Source organism: Lonchura striata, chromosome 1, assembly GCF_050655825.1.
Source record: "Lonchura striata isolate lonStrDom1 chromosome 1, ASM5065582v1, whole genome shotgun sequence".
Classification (NCBI taxonomy): Eukaryota; Metazoa; Chordata; class Aves; order Passeriformes; family Estrildidae; genus Lonchura; species Lonchura striata.
Genome location: NC_140703.1, coordinates 101,457,346 through 101,474,793, shown reverse-complemented (window position 1 = coordinate 101,474,793; position 17,448 = coordinate 101,457,346). Strand labels below are relative to the sequence as shown.

Sequence of the window (17,448 nt, the reverse complement as noted above, 5' to 3'; positions counted from 1 at the left end):
TAAAATAAGTAATAAAATACTGAAAATATATGAAAGCACCAAAAACATTAAAATATTCATATTGGCAAAGACTCTAAGAATATATTTCTGGCAATTTTACAGTAAAGTGCTATTCAATCCACCCAAATTAAGGAATTGACATTTTAATAGCATGGTTATTGTTATGTTATCTTTAGGTTACAAATTAGTTTGTTATTTTTCTCACTAAGACAACAATCCATTTCATTGTAAGCAAAGCATTTGAGTTGCATGCACATAAAAAAGAACCCAAGTAACAGCTTCATTATAAGCAGTTAACAATATAAATTGCCAAATCATTAGAAATATAAAATACTGATAAACAACAGGCAGAAATGAGATTAGTGAAAAATCAAGAAAAAGCATATGCTATAAACCATTGTATAAATTAAGAGAGGACAGAAGACTGTGCACCAAACTTTTCTGCAGCTTGCTTTGTACATGGCATTTTTTTAGTAATCATATTGCTGGCTTTATTAGTTAATCAGTTTATTATTTTAAACTGCCCTTTTTTATTTTCTTGGAATGATCCTACATCCCCAACACACTGTAAGCAAAAAGACAGAAGCAGAGTATGACCTTTATTTTTCCTTAATAATCACTTCTCATCTATTGAAGTCAGCAGACAAAACCAATAAATCTGTTACAAAGCAAATTTGTAGCAAAAAAATAATTCAAGCATCATAATTATTTTAAATCTCCTAAAGAGTGAAAATTTTAAATGTATGAAAGATGCCATCAGTCTCCTTTTAAGTTTTCATCATTTTAATATACATATTTACAGCAATGAGTACAAAGAATCCTTGTTAGCAAAGTTCTTTCTAGCTTTATGCACCATTTCCACAACAATTTCTGTGAAATGCCAGATATAATACTTTTATGCTGTCTTCAAGTGTATTTAATCTTCCTGATTTGACTTGCCTTTTTTCCATAATTTCATATGTAATTTAACTGTATTGCACAGCTCAGAGTAAGTTCTTACACTGATTATTTAACAGCCTTTTTATGAACCAATAATAGGCCATCACAGTAAAGAAGTCAGCTCCCACACTCCCTCTGTAATTTGAATACAAGTTGCTTTCAAAAAAAAAAAAAGAGAACAGGAATAGTGTCTTGTCTTGTGCGTGTTACTCAGTAAGAAATGTGAGCCAATTATAGCAATGAGTCTGAATTATCAAAGTAATTACTGACAACGAATATCTTCATTTATGTGTATATACATACACTGATTACATAAAAAAATCCACCTGTACCACATAATTTCTGTAAATTTTCCTGGAATGAACAGATTAACCTTGGAATACATTAATTTGACTGCTTGCATCTTCTATGGGAGTGAATCAGAATGCAAGAATGAATATGACAAAAAATAATGAAATATTGTATCTAAAGCAGTTGAATAGAGAAAAAAAAAGCACAACAGTCTTAAATAATGTTGTATTTGGTTTCCTCCTTCCAGTTCGGTAGCTTTTATTGAGTTGTACAGTAAAAATAGGTCCTAGCTTCAACATCTTCCTCATGCCCTAGTGTAAGTGTCAACTTAGACAATAATTTCAGTAATTTTTTTTTGCTGGTCATTCATTTCTTCTGTCTTTTTTTTTTTTTTCCCCAGTAAACTGTTTCTTGTTCATTGCTGTAGGCTCACAAACCTCATTTTGGCAGTTCCAGAATCCAAGTGCAGCACTGCAATCTTTTTGACTCCAACGAGCCATGATAGGCAGCAGCACATCCAGGGCACAGCAATTCTTTTTAGCTTCTCTGGGCAGATGCCAGGTAGAAGCAGAAGGCAGCAACAGTAACTGATAGCAGTGATAAAACAACTGACAGCTGCTGGAACCAGAGGCAGCGATTCATCTGCTCCTCAAGTCTTTTATTAATCTGCAGTAAATGAGTTAGCTGAAAATAGAACAGTTTCATTAAGTCAGAATTACTGCACTTGAAAGCACTTGGCAATTTTGAGCTATTTTGGAGAGAAGAGAGAAGAGAGGAGAGAGGAGAGAGGAGAGAAGAGAGAGGAGAGAGGAGAGAGGAGAGAGGAGAGAGGAGAGAGGAGAGAGGAGAGAGGAGAGAGGAGAGAGGAGAGAGGAGAGAGGAGAGAGGAGAGAGAAGAGAGAAGAGAGAAGAGAGAAGAGAGAAGAGAGAAGAGAGAAGAGAGAAGAGAGAAGAGAGAAGAGAGAAGAGAAGAGAAGAGAAGAGAAGAGAAGAGAAGAGAAGAGAAGAGAAGAGAAGAGAAGAGAAGAAAAAGGAAGGAACGGAGAAAGGAGAAAGGAGAGGAAAGGAGAGGAAAGGAGAGGAAAGGAGAGGAAAGGAGAGGAAAGGAGAGGAAAGGAGAGGAAAGGAAAGGAAAGGAAAGGAAAGGAAAGGAAAGGAGAGGAGAGGAGAGGAGAGGAGAGGAGAGGAGAGGAGAGGAGAGGAGAGGAGAGGAGAGGAGAGGAGAGGAGAGGAGAGGAGAGGAGAGGAGAGGAGAGGAGAGGAGAGGAGAGGAGAGGAGAGGAGAGGAGAGGAGAGGAGAGGAGAGGAGAGGAGAGGAGAGGAGAGGAGAGGAGAGGAGAGGAGAGGAGAGGAGAGGAGAGGAGAGGAGAGGAGAGGAGAGGAGAGGAGAGGAGAGGAGAGGAGAGGAGAGGAGAGGAGAGGAGAGGAGAGGAGAGGAGAGGAGAGGAGAGGAGAGGAGAGGAGAGGAGAGGAGAGGAGAGGAGAGGAGAGGAGAGGAGAGGAGAGGAGAGGAGAGGAGAGGAGAGGAGAGGAGAGGAGAGGAGAGGAGAGGAGAGGAGAGGAGAGGAGAGGAGAGGAGAGGAGAGGAGAGGAGAGGAGAGGAGAGGAGAGGAGAGGAGAGGAGAGGAGAGGAGAGGAGAGGAAAGGAAAGGAAAGGAAAGGAAAGGAAAGGAAAGGAAAGGAAAGGAAAGGAAAGGAAAGGAAAGGAAAGGAAAGGAAAGGAAAGGAAAGGAAAGGAAAGGAAAGGAAAGGAAAGGAAAGGAAAGGAAAGGAAAGGAAAGGAAAGGAAAGGAAAGGAAAGGAAAGGAAAGGAAAGGAAAGGAAAGGAAAGGAAAGGAAAGGACCTTCTCTCAGCAGTCTCTCAGCAATACCTTTTCCATCAATACACACTTCAGGAATTTCTCCCACTAAAGGAGCTTCAATTCTTAAGTTATGGATAACCAAAATGGCCTGCATCAAGCAGGTGACATCTTTACACTCAGAAGCAAAAGATATCACTGATGCTCATTGATATATCAGATCTGTATACACACAAGAAGAATGAGCAAACTGCATTGAAAATTTAATGATTATTAAATAATTATCATTAAACAAAATAATTAAATCACTATCACTGATGTAGTTACCTTCAATTGCTGAGACATTAAAATAGTATAAACCACAAAATACCAAAAAAGTTCAGTAAAAATTCTTTTTATCTCTACCATATTCTATAATTTTGCTGAATTTTCAGAACAAAGGAATAAGCTATTACCTGTATATGTAAATCTTCATTAGTTTTTGCTGGAATAATAAATGCATTGTCTTTTAACGTCAGAGAAGAGGGCTTACTACTTTCTATGACATGACACCTGAGCCTGTAAAAAGGAAACAAGAACACACACCAAAAATCACAAATTTAATGCAACATTGTATAATTAGGAATAAACAATCCCTCTTAAGAGGATAAAATCCCTGCACTTGTAAAATTTAAGATACAGTAATTATAATTACAGTACATTTAGTCTAGGTTTACCAAAAAGTAAAGGTCAGCATTCATGAGTAACTCGTGTACACAGCAAATAACCTCTCTCTATTGTTTCAGGGTCTGTCTTAAAAAAAACCCCAAATAAATTGTACCACTTATACAAGGAAGCTTAAGGTCACTCACATGATGAAGATTTTATTCAAAAGGGAAGTAAGGGATAAGCACTTGAAGCAAACACAGAACACGATTTAGGCATCACAACTCAAAAAATACTTTTTCCACGGTAGTTTTGGACACAAAGGGGTAAAGGCAGCTCCAAAAAAAACAGCCCCACAAACCCACAGAAAAACCCCAGGAACAATCTAAGGCAAAAAAACCAGTCAAAACTGCAGGGAACTTTTCCTAGACATGTTCAGTGATACCACCCAATGTGACTGGATGAGAGAGAACAGCAACAGGTGCATTTAAAAAAGTGTATGGGGAAATTATTTTTCTAATGATTTTTCTAGATGACTTTTGCACCACTAAATATTGAAAATACACATATGATCATGTGGTAGGTTTTCAGAGATTTTCCACAAAATTCTTATTTTCCCTAGTAGAAAAGGAACATTTTTAATATTGTATAGAAATAGTTTTGCATTTACTATGTCTATCTTCCTTGACTGCTTCCTTTTAGAAAACTCAAGCGACACATTCTTAATAAAAAACCAAAATCCCTATTGTTCATGTGTATTGTCACACACATTCATATTTTTTCCACTTAACTCTCTTCATCAGCATGAGAACAGGAAAAAAAAAAAAAAAGAGCACATCAAGAATACCATTTTATACATTAAACCCTCATCTACTCAGTTAAAACAGAGCAGAAGTCTCAGTAATGTATTTTGGTCAGTAACCACACAAGTGATTTTGGAGTATCCTTCACTGATTATGATTACACAAGTGCTATAAATCAGCTAAACAATAAAAGCTAAAAAAGACCCCAAACTCCTGTTACCAGAAAACCATATGCTTACCTATGTTCCATCACTTTGGTCCTAGGGACTTCTTTCCAAAACTGAGTCAGTTCTGGCACACCTGCTCCAGAAGACTGGTCCATTTCTGCTGCCATTATAAGGAAACGATCCTGTAAAGAAGCTGCAAAACCTGCCCTCAAGGAAGACCAAAAGAAAAAAAAAAATAGCAACAGTGTGCTTAGATTAAACAGCAATATTGCAAGGAGGATAAAAGTATTTTGCACAAAAGTGCCATAAAATGAGAACTTGTTTATTGCAGGACACCAGACACTGACTTGCTAGAAATAAAAATAAGGAAATCATTCTCTAAAGTTCAATAATTCTAATTACAGTTTTCCCAAAATTATATATGTTCATTTTAACAGAACTAGTTTCATCTTAATAGCTCAAAGACAGTGCAAAATTTTCTCCAGCAAATTCAACTGTCCTTGCAACAATTTAGGAAATTGATTTACTGCAGATAAACTCCCACTGTAAAAATGAACCAGTGACACAACTGCCACTCAGATTTTTTGTTTTTTAACAAGAAATAAAATGGGTTGCAGACAACAGCTGCTTATGCCTGAATGGAGCAGTAAATCAGTACAGGCAGCTACTCAAATCCTTTCTGACATCCATGTTTTTCTAACAAATGGTACCATTCTCATACAAGAGTCAAGTAGACATGGGAATCAGTCAGCCCTACACACCAGCAAGCACACACAACCATCAGTGTCTAGAGCATGTCTAGTAATGCAACTTGCCCAGATTTCTTACAAGCTCTATTTTATATTTTTACTTACCACCATGAAGAGAAACTATTATATCTAATGATGTGCCAGGCTCACAGCTGCTGTTACTGGGTTTAACCCTGTATTTTTCAGGTGCAGTTGTTCTCACCTATGAACAAGAAATATAAAGGATACAGTAAGTGCAAGCACAAACTACTTTTGCTTCATAAATTCTCGCATTCTGTAATAACTAAATCCCCAAAAGCTTGAATATTAGGACAAGTCTTTAAAATATAACATTTTGTAGGCATAATAGGACTCTTACATATTCCTTTTTCCACCCTGTCAATTGCATTTATCCTTTGTTTTCTTGCATTTGCTATTTTTCTTTTTCATACATATTTAAAAACAGCCAAGAACGTTTTATAATAAATACAAAAATATGAAAACTGTATTTTAATGTGTAGAGAATGCAAAACATGGGAAAAAACCCACAAACATGTAAGTAAACTCCATTTTCTGAAGCAAATATAACTACTAATTCCTTTGATAGTGACATTTGCAGATGGATCTGCAGAATTCTGGAGTATTGCTAAATTGTTTCCAGCCAGTATTTTAAAAGAAACATTCTAAAAAGATGGACTTTTCAATGCTCAAGCCTTTCCTTTTCAAGAAGTATTACTCTCACCAAAAAACTAACCACCACTTTAGCTCTTTTTTAGTCAGTGCTCCAAAAATTTTTAATACTAATTATCCCCTTTGAGGTGGTACATCATAGGCATAAATTCAGCTAGAAGATCTTGATCTACCTCAAACATCACTACACAATAAAAAACTTAGTTTGTAAAATGGTAATAGTATCCTTCCTCCTTAAAGAAAACAAGAAAAAATTATACAGTTAGTAAACCAGGCCACACATAAAACACTTACCTTAAAAGCCACTACATTTTTAGTGACATTTGTGAGAACTATTAAACATTTTTTCTCTCCAGTTTCTTTGGATCCAAAGTATAGCTCTTCTGCTGGGCTAATAAGAAATTTAAAAATAGTTAGTTTCTTCAGATTATCTTTTTACAACAGATCATAGAAAAAAACATGACCATACCTCCACAAAAATAAAATACTTTTTACCCTGCAGCTATAGTCAGCATAAAAGGATTTTCATCAAAAAAAGCTATGAAAACAAAAAGCAACATTTTTTTAGTGAAGCTCAGGGTTGACTCATGACAAATGGAACTGGCTGCCTCAGCTGATTACTGCCCTTGACTTCTGCCATCTCTAAGAGCAGTAACAGCCAACAGATACTCAGAGTCAGCTACTGCATATTTAGGCAGTGTGTTAAGGGAAAGCATTGCCGACTTTAATTTATGCTCATGCATAAATAAGGTATCACAGACAGGGAGTAATTTAAACCTCAAACATCTATCCTTGTCATGGATATAGTGCACACATAGGAGAAGGCAGATATCTTTCCAATCATTTCAACCACAACTGAATCCACTTGTACTTATGAGTCAGTCTTCACATACTTGTGGTATCACATGCATAAATAAAGTTATTGCTTGTTTTTAATATTCTTGTGCAATTAAGAGAGTCATGCATGAGATATTTTAAACCACATCAAACTAACACAACTCAATTTGGATAAGCATTCAAATGAACACTAGTAGCTAAAAGGTAGGGCATGCTCATATAATACAAGTTGAAAGGAAACTTGAGTAGCAAGAAGAGGTACGCCTCTTTCATTTTGTCACATGAGGAGCACACAAAGAACTGCCATTCTACTCTGTACTACTGAGCTGCATATTTTTTCAAAACCATGATTCTTTTCCTCATGTCCTCTTTTTGGAATGCTTATTTCATGTTAGTTTGACCATCTCCTCAAAAGACTTCCTTTTATGGTACCAATGCTTCTTCTCCCACTTAAACCAGCATATGATCTGAGAAGAAACACCCTTGGTGCTGTAGGGCAAGTGTGAACGCCCATGCTGGAAGCAGATTCTGGGGCTGACTGTGACATTGGGGTGCTGATGTTTTACAGTGCATTAGTCAGTCCACATGACAAGACTACTTTTGCAGTGGGGATAAGGAAGTGTGCCAAATAAGGTAGAAACCAAAACAATTGCAGGTTTCAAACAGCCTCATATATTAATTCTCTCCTCCTCTCAGTATTCTTTCATTTCCAAATTGTCAATTTAAATAACCAGTGCTAGGGAAGGGAAGGATTGTAGCTACAACATAGTTTAGCTATCTTAATACTGTACTACTGCAGCTGTGTGTAACAGCAATTGCAAGATGAACCATAACTGAAACAAGATAACGATAACCAACCTCAAGATAAGCCACAAACATGATCAAGGGAAGGAACATACTGACAGAGCCTGATCTTTCTTGTTCTACCAATTATGGTCATTGAGAAAAAAAAAAAAAAAGAAAAAGCTTGGGGACCATGGCTGTATGGCTCTTGTCTGTGAAATCACGTTCCACAGCATTAGGGGTTAGTGGTATGTAGCTATTAGGAGGGTGGATTGTGGACTGTTTAAACAAACACCCAAGCTTTTTAACTTTCACAGATGCAGGGATTTCCTTATTCTGATGTGTGTGACATAACCAGCCAGTACTAGAAATTCTTGCACCACAACACACCACGAGCAGCTCCTCTGTCAGACAGTACAAGGAAACTGCTGCTTTTTGTCCAACCAAACAAATTCATTTATTGAGGAGAAAGTCAGAGGCAGCCTTTCACTGTAAGGTATACAAGGCAAATACAATTGTGGTCTAAATGAGGGAGACAGCTGTCTCATAAGCATGACTGAAAATACAAGAAACAAAGAGCACAAGGACCCAGCTTTGGTCCATGATTTTATGGTGCCAGAGCTGCAGTGCCTCAGGCGTGTGCTCAGACTGCTCCCTTCACAGGGCAATTCTGGGAGATGAGCAAGGATGCAAGTTAATCATGGTGGCAGAGCTTATGCTCTCTGTCATAGGTGCCTACAACTGGTTATGAATGGCACTATAGATTACTGGTTCAATTACTTTCAGTTTAATGTCCAGAGCAACAGCTGCACTCTGGCTTTTAATTTAAAAACAAAGCAAACAGCAAAAACAATGGAGACACCAATATTTTATTTTCCATGACAGCAAGACTACAAGTATTAACACCACTATATTTGACTAAGATTACTCTTCCATGTGCTGCAGTCCATGTAAATAACTTCTATTCAATGACAGCTTGAAGTATTTTAAGAGAAAAAAAAGGCAGTTTCTGAGGGTGTTTCTGCTTGTTTGCATTTTTTTTTCTTGTCTACTTATGATTTGTGCTCCTTTTTTTTTTTTAATTAAAAAGTGGTTGGAAAAACACATCTAGCATTTGTGATTGTCACAGAAAACATTCAACATTCTTTTCTAATCACAATTCCGCAGTCTATGCCTTTGTCTTGCCATACAAGAAACTAAGGCTATACAGAGGAGGTTTTTAATTTCAAAATTAGGAAAAATTTACACATACAAAATGTATTTATGCTAATGAGCATGTCATTATTAAAATTCATTCCAAAACTAATTCATTACAGCACTTAAAAAGTTAGCTAAAAAATTACCTAAAAATTAGATATTTTCTTCATTCATCTAATAGCAAACTGAAAGTGAAAATTAAAAGTTAACATCTAAATCAAATTCTAAATAAGCATCTTAACCTAAAAGGCAGTGAAAAAAAAAAGTTATATTGGCTGATTTCTTTATTCTAGTTTAGTGATAAAAATAACTGCATGTTATTGCAGTTATGTTATGCAAGATGTAGCATCTTGGGTGACAAAATCTTCTGGGTAGAAATGTCATTAGAGAGCCCTTTCCACATAAAATAAACTGGACTCATTAATCAAATTTAACTGGTGGAAACTGTTACTGTAGACATTTATACCATCATAAGCCAAAAGAATTCAAGCAAGACTTGACAGTGAAAACTCTTGAAAAAGCATTGATTTCACTGGCTCAAGAAAAAACAATGTCAAACCATTGGTCTCGTTACAGGTAAGGACAGGCTTAACTTAGATGTTTTCTCAATATAAACAAAACACTTCCACAATTCTATGGAATATACACCTATTTGTACAAAAAGTATACCAATCTTTGACAGAAGATTCACTGAAAACTTGTAAAACCAGAAAAACACTTTGAGCTTTGTAAAAATTCATCTTAAAAAGTTTATAATTTGTTTTCCTCTAATAGTCTGAAAAAAGTTTATTTTGAAAACCAACTAGTTCAGTAGTCAAGTGTCCAAGGCACATTGTAAAAAGAAAATTTAAGAAAATTATTATTACCTGATATGCAATAAAGGTCCTTTAAAAGTGGTTAATGCTTTCTTTGCATTTTTTGGTTTAACCTCTGTTTTGTCAGTGTCCTCTGATTTGGAAATTTGTTCTATAGAATTCATCTGAGTAAAAATGATAATTATAATGATTAACTAGAAACCTGGATTACATGTTACAGAATGATGCAGGTATTTTGAAGAATATGATGAGGCTTCTTTCAACAGTTTACATATTACAGACCAAGCTTTATATATATTCATTCCCTGAGGGCACTTGAAGTCCACTGAATAAAATGATTTACTATAGAAGATACATAACACATTAAACATGTATGAAACAAAAATTCTGCTTTGTCTTTTTTCCATGTATTTTCTTGCTGGTTGGGTCTGTTTTTGTAAGCTCCAGACACACTAAGTTACAGCACTTCAAATATCAAAGATTATAAAGTACTGGTATTATTCATCCATTGCAAATTAAAATTTAAACAGATTAAAACAATACAATCGCTGTACCACTGTAACAGAAAGCACAGTACCAATTCCACACTTCATTGCATTGCAGGGTAGCTAAACATATCTTCACTGCTCTAAGATGAAACTCTGAAGTACTGCAGAACATAAAAGAAATAATGCTGATTGAAACGGTGCTTTCAAAACTGCAGGTACATCTTAGGTTCTGAGGGTTTTCTTCTATAACATTAGGAAAATACATGCAAAACAGGGCAGGTGCTGGGGGGTAACAGAAGACTGAAAGAATTAGTGACATCTTGATTCCAGATCAGTTGACTCAAGAGTCTGCTTAGTCTCCTTTTTTATTCCACTTTTAATACGGAGAAAAGACATGAATAGAACTCAGCTCATGCAAGTTTGAAGTATGGGAATGAAAGGAATACAAAACTTTATATGAAATAGGCAGTATAAAAAGAACCTACACAGGCACTTTTTTTTATAATTATATAAAAGTGGTAGAAAAAGGTTAGTGTGTAATACACTGCACTAGTTATATGTTAGGCTTTCTTCAACATAAAACTACCAGAAAAAATATTACTGTAGAACACAAAAATGGGAGCAGCTACAGGACAGGCACTTACTAACCAATTTTATCAGTCATGATTCCCTGTACTGAAAAAAATTGAGTAGCACCTTGGTTACACTGAATAAAAGAGAAAACAATTACATGCTTTATAGTATTTCAACAGTAAAAAAAAAAGTAGAAAACTAAAATACCTTACATAGGAAGTTAAGACCCAAGCACCAAATCACTTAAGAACAACTTAATATATTAACTTGACACTTAAGCACCAAAGGCAAGTCACACATAGAGCAGAAATTCTCCATGTTTCTGTATATGAGAATCATAGCTTCTAAAATGTGTCCCAAGGAAAACATGCTACTGAGTCTAACCATGGTTGTGCAATGCTTCCTTTTGACCTTAAGGTCAGTGAATTTTTTTTTTTTTTTTTTTTTCAAAGCTGGCCAAGTTCCAAAACTTAGTGAGCTACACATTTCAAATTATTCTATCAAACCTGTAATGGTAAATGAAACTGTATCCTACTACATTAAACAGAAGTTTTGCAGGTAATATTCCAAAATTAATTATGGTAATAAAGTAGTAGAAAAAATTTTGAAATTCACTACTTTCAACAGCAATATCCCCAGTTAATATCACTGCATATTCCTAAATATCACTTCATATGAACTTGTGTAAAACAATGCCTTTATTTTCGGATAAACAAAACTGCAGGAATATTATGTTGCAAAACATGATTGATGGAGTAAGAATACAATTTCTCCTGAGAATAAATGAAAACATTTGTTGAGATTTTATCAATAATTTAAGAAAACAAAGTAACATCCAGTAGTGCATAAATATTTAACTCAAAATTTTTTCATGTACATACTGATTTAGGCATTGGAGAAAACTAAATCTAAATTTCAAAATGATCACCACTAAATTTCAAAATGATCACCACTAAATATCCCAAGATTAAAAAAGTAACTGACTAGAAAGACAACCTTTGAAAACAAAATACAGAAACCTTTTTCCTTTTGCTGTACAATTCACTATATTCCAAGACTAAATATTGAGCACATTTTATGCATTCTGAAGCATGAAACTTGTCTTTACAGACCAAGAGTCAAGGTTGAAACTGCAACTATTATTTTTCATTTTTCCCGTGTTCTTTTGCTAAATTAGAAGACAGAAAAACTGTTAAAAACATAAAACACAAAGACAAGTAACCAAAATTACATGCCTCTTGTCCCACTTTGTAACCATCTAGCTAGTCTTGCCTAAATCTTCACTTAAGATACCTTTTTCTGATTAAGGTTTTGTGTTTCATTCAGCTCCCCAGCCTCCCTGGTGTCTGCCTCTATCTCTTCTTTACTTTCATGTTCATCTTCACTTGTAATGGGCCCATTTTCACATAAAGGAGTTTGAAAATCATCATCAACCAATGGAGGATAACTGTACTTGAAAGAATCCTGAAAGATAAGGAGATTTATAGAAGATAAGTTATCCAAGAGGATTACAAGTGCCTTCTCTAGGGTTTTTTAAATGGAAATACTGTCTTTGTTTCTTGTTTCACATTACTTTTATGTTTCATATATTCATTTCAAGTTGCACCCCTGCACAGAAAGCTGACACCAAGAATTTCTATTTTATCATCAACAGACAAATACAGTCATCCAATGAAGCCAGTAAACTGTAACTTTTATTTTATTCATAACAGAACTACAGAAGCTGGTCTACCAAGGATCAGCATTCACAGTCTAATTCCTGAAGTTCTCTTCTTCGTTCTCAAAAACATGATTTAAAACTTATGACCACTATTTCTAAAAATATTTCAAAACATGATGAAAAACATCAGTTGTTCCTTGTATGTTAGTTTCATAATGGCCACTTAAAAAAAAGGAACTAAACCCCAAAACCATAAAACAACCAGAAATAATCCCTTAAGTTTAACATAATGTGTGTGGACCTTTAGAATATTCTGCAATTCAGACCTCTAGTCTTTGGAATGCCAAATCAATTTAAAGACCATATTTAAGACATCTGAGTAATGTTGCAGCAGAATACTTAAGTTCTCAATGACTCTACAATAAAGGTACCTTTTCCATTGGAAGATCAGTAAAAACCAGTTTTTGCTAACTAGAAATTTTCTTAACATGTTCCAAATTGTTTTATTACATGCAATGTTAGATGCAGTGTTTGAACAGGGAACTCTGTTCCTACTGCATTCTCAAGCAGTTTTAAGCATCAAGTGAACTGATATAGTCTGTCAGTTTTTCCAATGGAAAAAAATAACATAGCTTTGACTCCTGTGAAGCAGAATGGAGCAATGCCCCTGCTTCACAAATTATGCCTCCTTCAGCTGGGAGTTACAAAAAGGTGTTTCAAGAGAGCTCTTCATAAGCAAGAACATTTTCTCAAAACAAGGAATAATGTGATGTTAAGAAAGATTAAAAAGGAAAAGTCTTAGATGGACCTATTCAAAGAAACCAAAAACAAAGTATACTTCCTGCTCATCTATAATCAATAAATAGCATCTACTCTTCAGGGTGCAGCAACAGTCAAAGACTTCTAGGTGAATGAAATAGGTATTTCCTGGCTTAAACAATATCCTATTAAGGGCCAGAAGGACAAGCTTTAAGTATCAGTTACAGACCAAATCACTATTAAGACTCCACAAGAAATATTACAGTAGTCTTACAGAATACTGACATCCCACATTTGACAGAAATATCCAGCTTCCCCTTATGCAAACCAACAAAGCCTTGTCATTCCCTCCCAGCACAGGATGAAGGGCATGTAACAAAGTGACCTTAATAGAAGGAAATTAATTGTGCTGCACACTTTACTTGGCCTTGTTAATCCATGCTGCTGGATAGCTTCAAGAGCTGAGTTGTCCCACTGATGAGATTCTGTTCAAAGTCCCACACTTCCTAGTCACAGTGCCTAATTTTCAGTGACATGGGTGTATCTACTAACAGGGTGAAAAACTCAGCCAGGTAAACAAGACATTTATTCAATGCCTTATATATCCATTCTATAAACTTAAAGCTCTTTTTTATATCGGATCTAGAGAATGCATGCTACTATTTTTGGCAGTTTTTGTAGAGGTGTCTCAATCATAGTGGTAATATTTTCTAAGGTTACATGCACACAGTGGCCATAAAGTCATATGCAAGCTTAGTCATGTCTTAATTTCAGGCCACTGACCTATATAAGGTACTTCCAAGAAAACCTGTGGGCTATCAATTTAGATATCCAGGTGAAGAGCACAGCAGTTGCACACATCGTTCAATGCTGGCATCAGTTGAGAGAATCTTGATTAATTCACCCTTGTTAAATCCATCTTCTGACAAAGACTGGGCAAAACAACAAATTAAAACCCTACTGTGTGTACATGTCTTGTATTAAAGTGTACATGGTATGTACATCAGTCTTGCAGAAAATATTACTGAAGAGACAAATCTCCCTGCTCAGTCAGAAATGTGTATGCCTTAAGAACTGAACTGTTCCAACAGCTGGAAATGGCAGAATGTGTGATACAATAGATAGAAAAGCCAGAAAACACCAAGTTATTTTTCATTTAATAATAAATGTATACTATTACCAAGTGGCTCTTGATAACCTAACCCTAATTTCCCAGGCTGGCTGCCATCAGCTTGCTCCTAGATCTGCCTTGGGCAACTTTTTAAGTAAAATAAACCTGCTATAAAGAAAATTACTTCTGTGCACTATGGATTAACAACATAGACAGCCAATATACTGATGAGGACTTGAATGGAACTTAGACCAAATTAATTTTCCAAACCCTGCAAAACCCAAGTTTCTGTTTTCTATAAGTAGTTTCAATGCTTTTGGTACTCTGGAAACATCTTTGCCCAATAGTTGTCCAAAATCAAGCATGTGATACTCCTTTTTCACAGCTGGCTGACAGTTAATAAAAGGATTTTAAAGCTATGGAAAGTTTTTTGTTTCATCTTTTGAGTGACCCTGAAGCAGACTTAAAATATGCTTAAAGATAACTTCACTGAGACATTGAAGCTTGAAGGCTTCCAACAGAGACAAAGAACAGTTCCCTTAGTTAAGCAAAGTAATCACTGACTCCAAATTCAGCACTATTAATGCTACGAATTTTTTTTTTTTTTGTTATTTCCAGAACTAGTCTCTAACATTCCTCTGGAATACAGAGGTGAAAATGCAGTGGAAACTAGGTATCTCCCGAAATTAACCTGCCAAATTATCTGCTCCACTAGTTGCTTCCATCTGCAAGACCTGGCTCTTGAAAAATTGGATCCTGGTAGGGGATACAGCAAAGGATGCACAGATATGCTGTGTTCTTCACTGGCATTATGCTCATTGTATAGTATGAAGATCTGTAACTAAATGTGTGGAAATCAAAGATGACAGAAAATCAGAAGGAGGCAAAAAAAAAAAAAGTCTTTCACAAACAAAACCAAACACTTCAGAGAAACATGGAAGGAATCAATTTGTGCAAGTCAGATACTGCATTTAAAAAAAACCAGGACTGACAAGACTCATAATGGTGAATTTTACTCGAGCTAGCTGCCTCCAGGAAGCCAAGGTTAATCACATCAAGAAAAGTTAAATTCTGAGAAAGGGCATTAAGTTGTCAGTTGTCTGGTCAGTGAAAAACTCCCTGCTATCAGAGATGCAAAGCCACTGCTTCACTGTATACACTGAAAAAAATCTTGGGAAGAAAGATTCAGAGCACAATTTTGGAGTTTCAGTATTTGCTAACAATTCTTCCAAATTATGACAGTTCTGAGGTTAAAAGCTCAAAACATCCATTAAGTGAAACTCAGTAGTTACATAAAGCATGTGCTGGTTCAAAATACAGGGCTCTTAATATGCAGAGATAAAGCTGTTTTTCTGAAATTCTAAAAATCTCTGGAGTTCTTGTCAAACAAGTTTACTACTATTCTACTAACTTTATTTCTGCCACTGCAACTTTTTACCCCAGACAAATGATTTTGTGTCGGATAAGATGCCTCCATGATTCTGAAACTTGTTAATGCTCTCAGAAGATGGGCAACATGGAGCCAGCTTGATTGATCAACAATCATTAATCAGCAGTCAGACCTTTCAGGCCCAAGGCAACATTACATATAAATCTAAGACTGTGTGTTCCATCAGCTGTTTTTAAAGACATAATGAACTATTAGGTAAGATAGCTTTAATGAGGAAAAAAACTTGCCCCTCTATTGCAACAATAGGACAATACCACAGGAGGCAGGCCCAGAACCACTGCTAAACAACATTCAGTCCCTTACTGAAGCCACTTCAGACATCATCAGCCCTTCCCTCAATGTCCACTCCGGCAGTGCAGTAATTTCAGATTTCTTCCATATGAGGAAGTTCTTACTTGAGACTGGGAGCTGGTGCAGCAATTCTCCATGGAGAAAAAGGGCATCTTTTCTTCAAGAGTCACACGTGCTTTTTAAAGGCTCCTAATCTCAGTCAAGTGAAAATAAAATAACATTCTTTTATGTTCCCCAAACAAGTTTCTTATGTCCTGGTCACAATAACACGGACCTGAATTCATATACAAAGGAACATGGCCTGCCCTACTATTACTGAAACACAACCCTCCTTTTCTCCATATTGTTACTGCCATAACACCAAAAGTACTTCAGAAAAGGTGGAAAAAGAACAATGAAAAGTAACTCCTCTGCAGTGGGCTTCTACTACTACCATAAATGCCTATTAAAATTTTAAAGCATAATTTTTCTGCCAATTCATTTTAAAGATTATGCAAGCCTTGTGAAAAGTGAAACCTGTTGTGCAAGATGCTTGTGCTGTTCCACTCTTTAGATTGCACTAGGTCTGGATTCTGGTTCTGTTAAATTGATGCCGCTTGTACCAGTTTGGAGCTCTACTGTACTCTTTGGAAAGAATCTTAAAATGCAGCCCTAGAGACAGCAAAGGAAAACTAGCTACAATATAACTGTCTTTAGTGAATCATAGCTTTAGAGCAGGATTAGAACTCTCAGAGGACAATGAAACCTACTTTCTGTTCATAGAACTTGTTTCATAAGCAAACACCATCTCTAATTCATCAGAGGGGAAAAATGTACAAGGGACAATGACACTTAGATAATTTTTCTTCAAGGTATGAAAAACTAAGTGGTTTTCAGTGACTTACAAGGGGATGAATAATTCAGAAAAAATTGTTCTGTAGTTAGGAATGTATTTAAGAATGCAGATACCAAATTCTCATTAAGTTAACCTACTTTATATTATCATGATTTTGAAATTATCATTGGCAAAATAATTTCAAGAAATCTCCCATCTGTGGGGAGCCAACCCTCAACCCCACATATGAAATTTATACAGGTGTCATGTTCCTGTTGTGATAGATTAAGACATCATGACATTTCATACTTACAGTTCCACCCATGTGAGGTGGCAGATACTCTCCACTGATGTACTCCTGTACGTCATTCTTGTTTGTGAATTTTAACATGCTTATTGCATCTGGGCCAAGCCAACCCTTCACAATTTTAAAAGCAGCTTTAAAAAACAAAACCAAACCAAACAAAACAAAAGGTATACATGAGTTAACAGGAAAGAAGTTTTGTTATTTTGTTTTTGTAAGTTTTTTCAGTGTATTGGTAGATCTTACATAAGTGAGTTACATCCCCTCAAGATATTGCAAAACCTGCTCTGAAAGTATCTATCAG

General features: G+C 35.8%; 1 protein-coding gene across 2 annotated transcripts in view; it reads right to left on the bottom strand.

Annotated features, from left to right (window-relative positions):
* Positions 1–585: 585 nt before the first annotated feature.
* Positions 586–17,448, bottom strand: part of MOSPD2 (motile sperm domain containing 2) — a 32,806-nt gene continuing 15,943 nt past the window's right edge. For both annotated transcript variants that reach the window (XM_021547517.4, XM_021547518.4), the window contains exons 8-15: positions 17,154–17,278; positions 12,049–12,219; positions 9,746–9,858; positions 6,357–6,453; positions 5,499–5,595; positions 4,717–4,846; positions 3,485–3,587; positions 586–1,914 (exon numbers count right to left, since the gene is read on the bottom strand). In XM_021547517.4, coding sequence (XP_021403192.1) covers positions 1,768–1,914; positions 3,485–3,587; positions 4,717–4,846; positions 5,499–5,595; positions 6,357–6,453; positions 9,746–9,858; positions 12,049–12,219; positions 17,154–17,278 — 983 coding nt within the window. In that variant the 3' untranslated portion in view covers positions 586–1,767. The remainder of the gene's footprint in view (positions 1,915–3,484; positions 3,588–4,716; positions 4,847–5,498; positions 5,596–6,356; positions 6,454–9,745; positions 9,859–12,048; positions 12,220–17,153; positions 17,279–17,448) is intronic.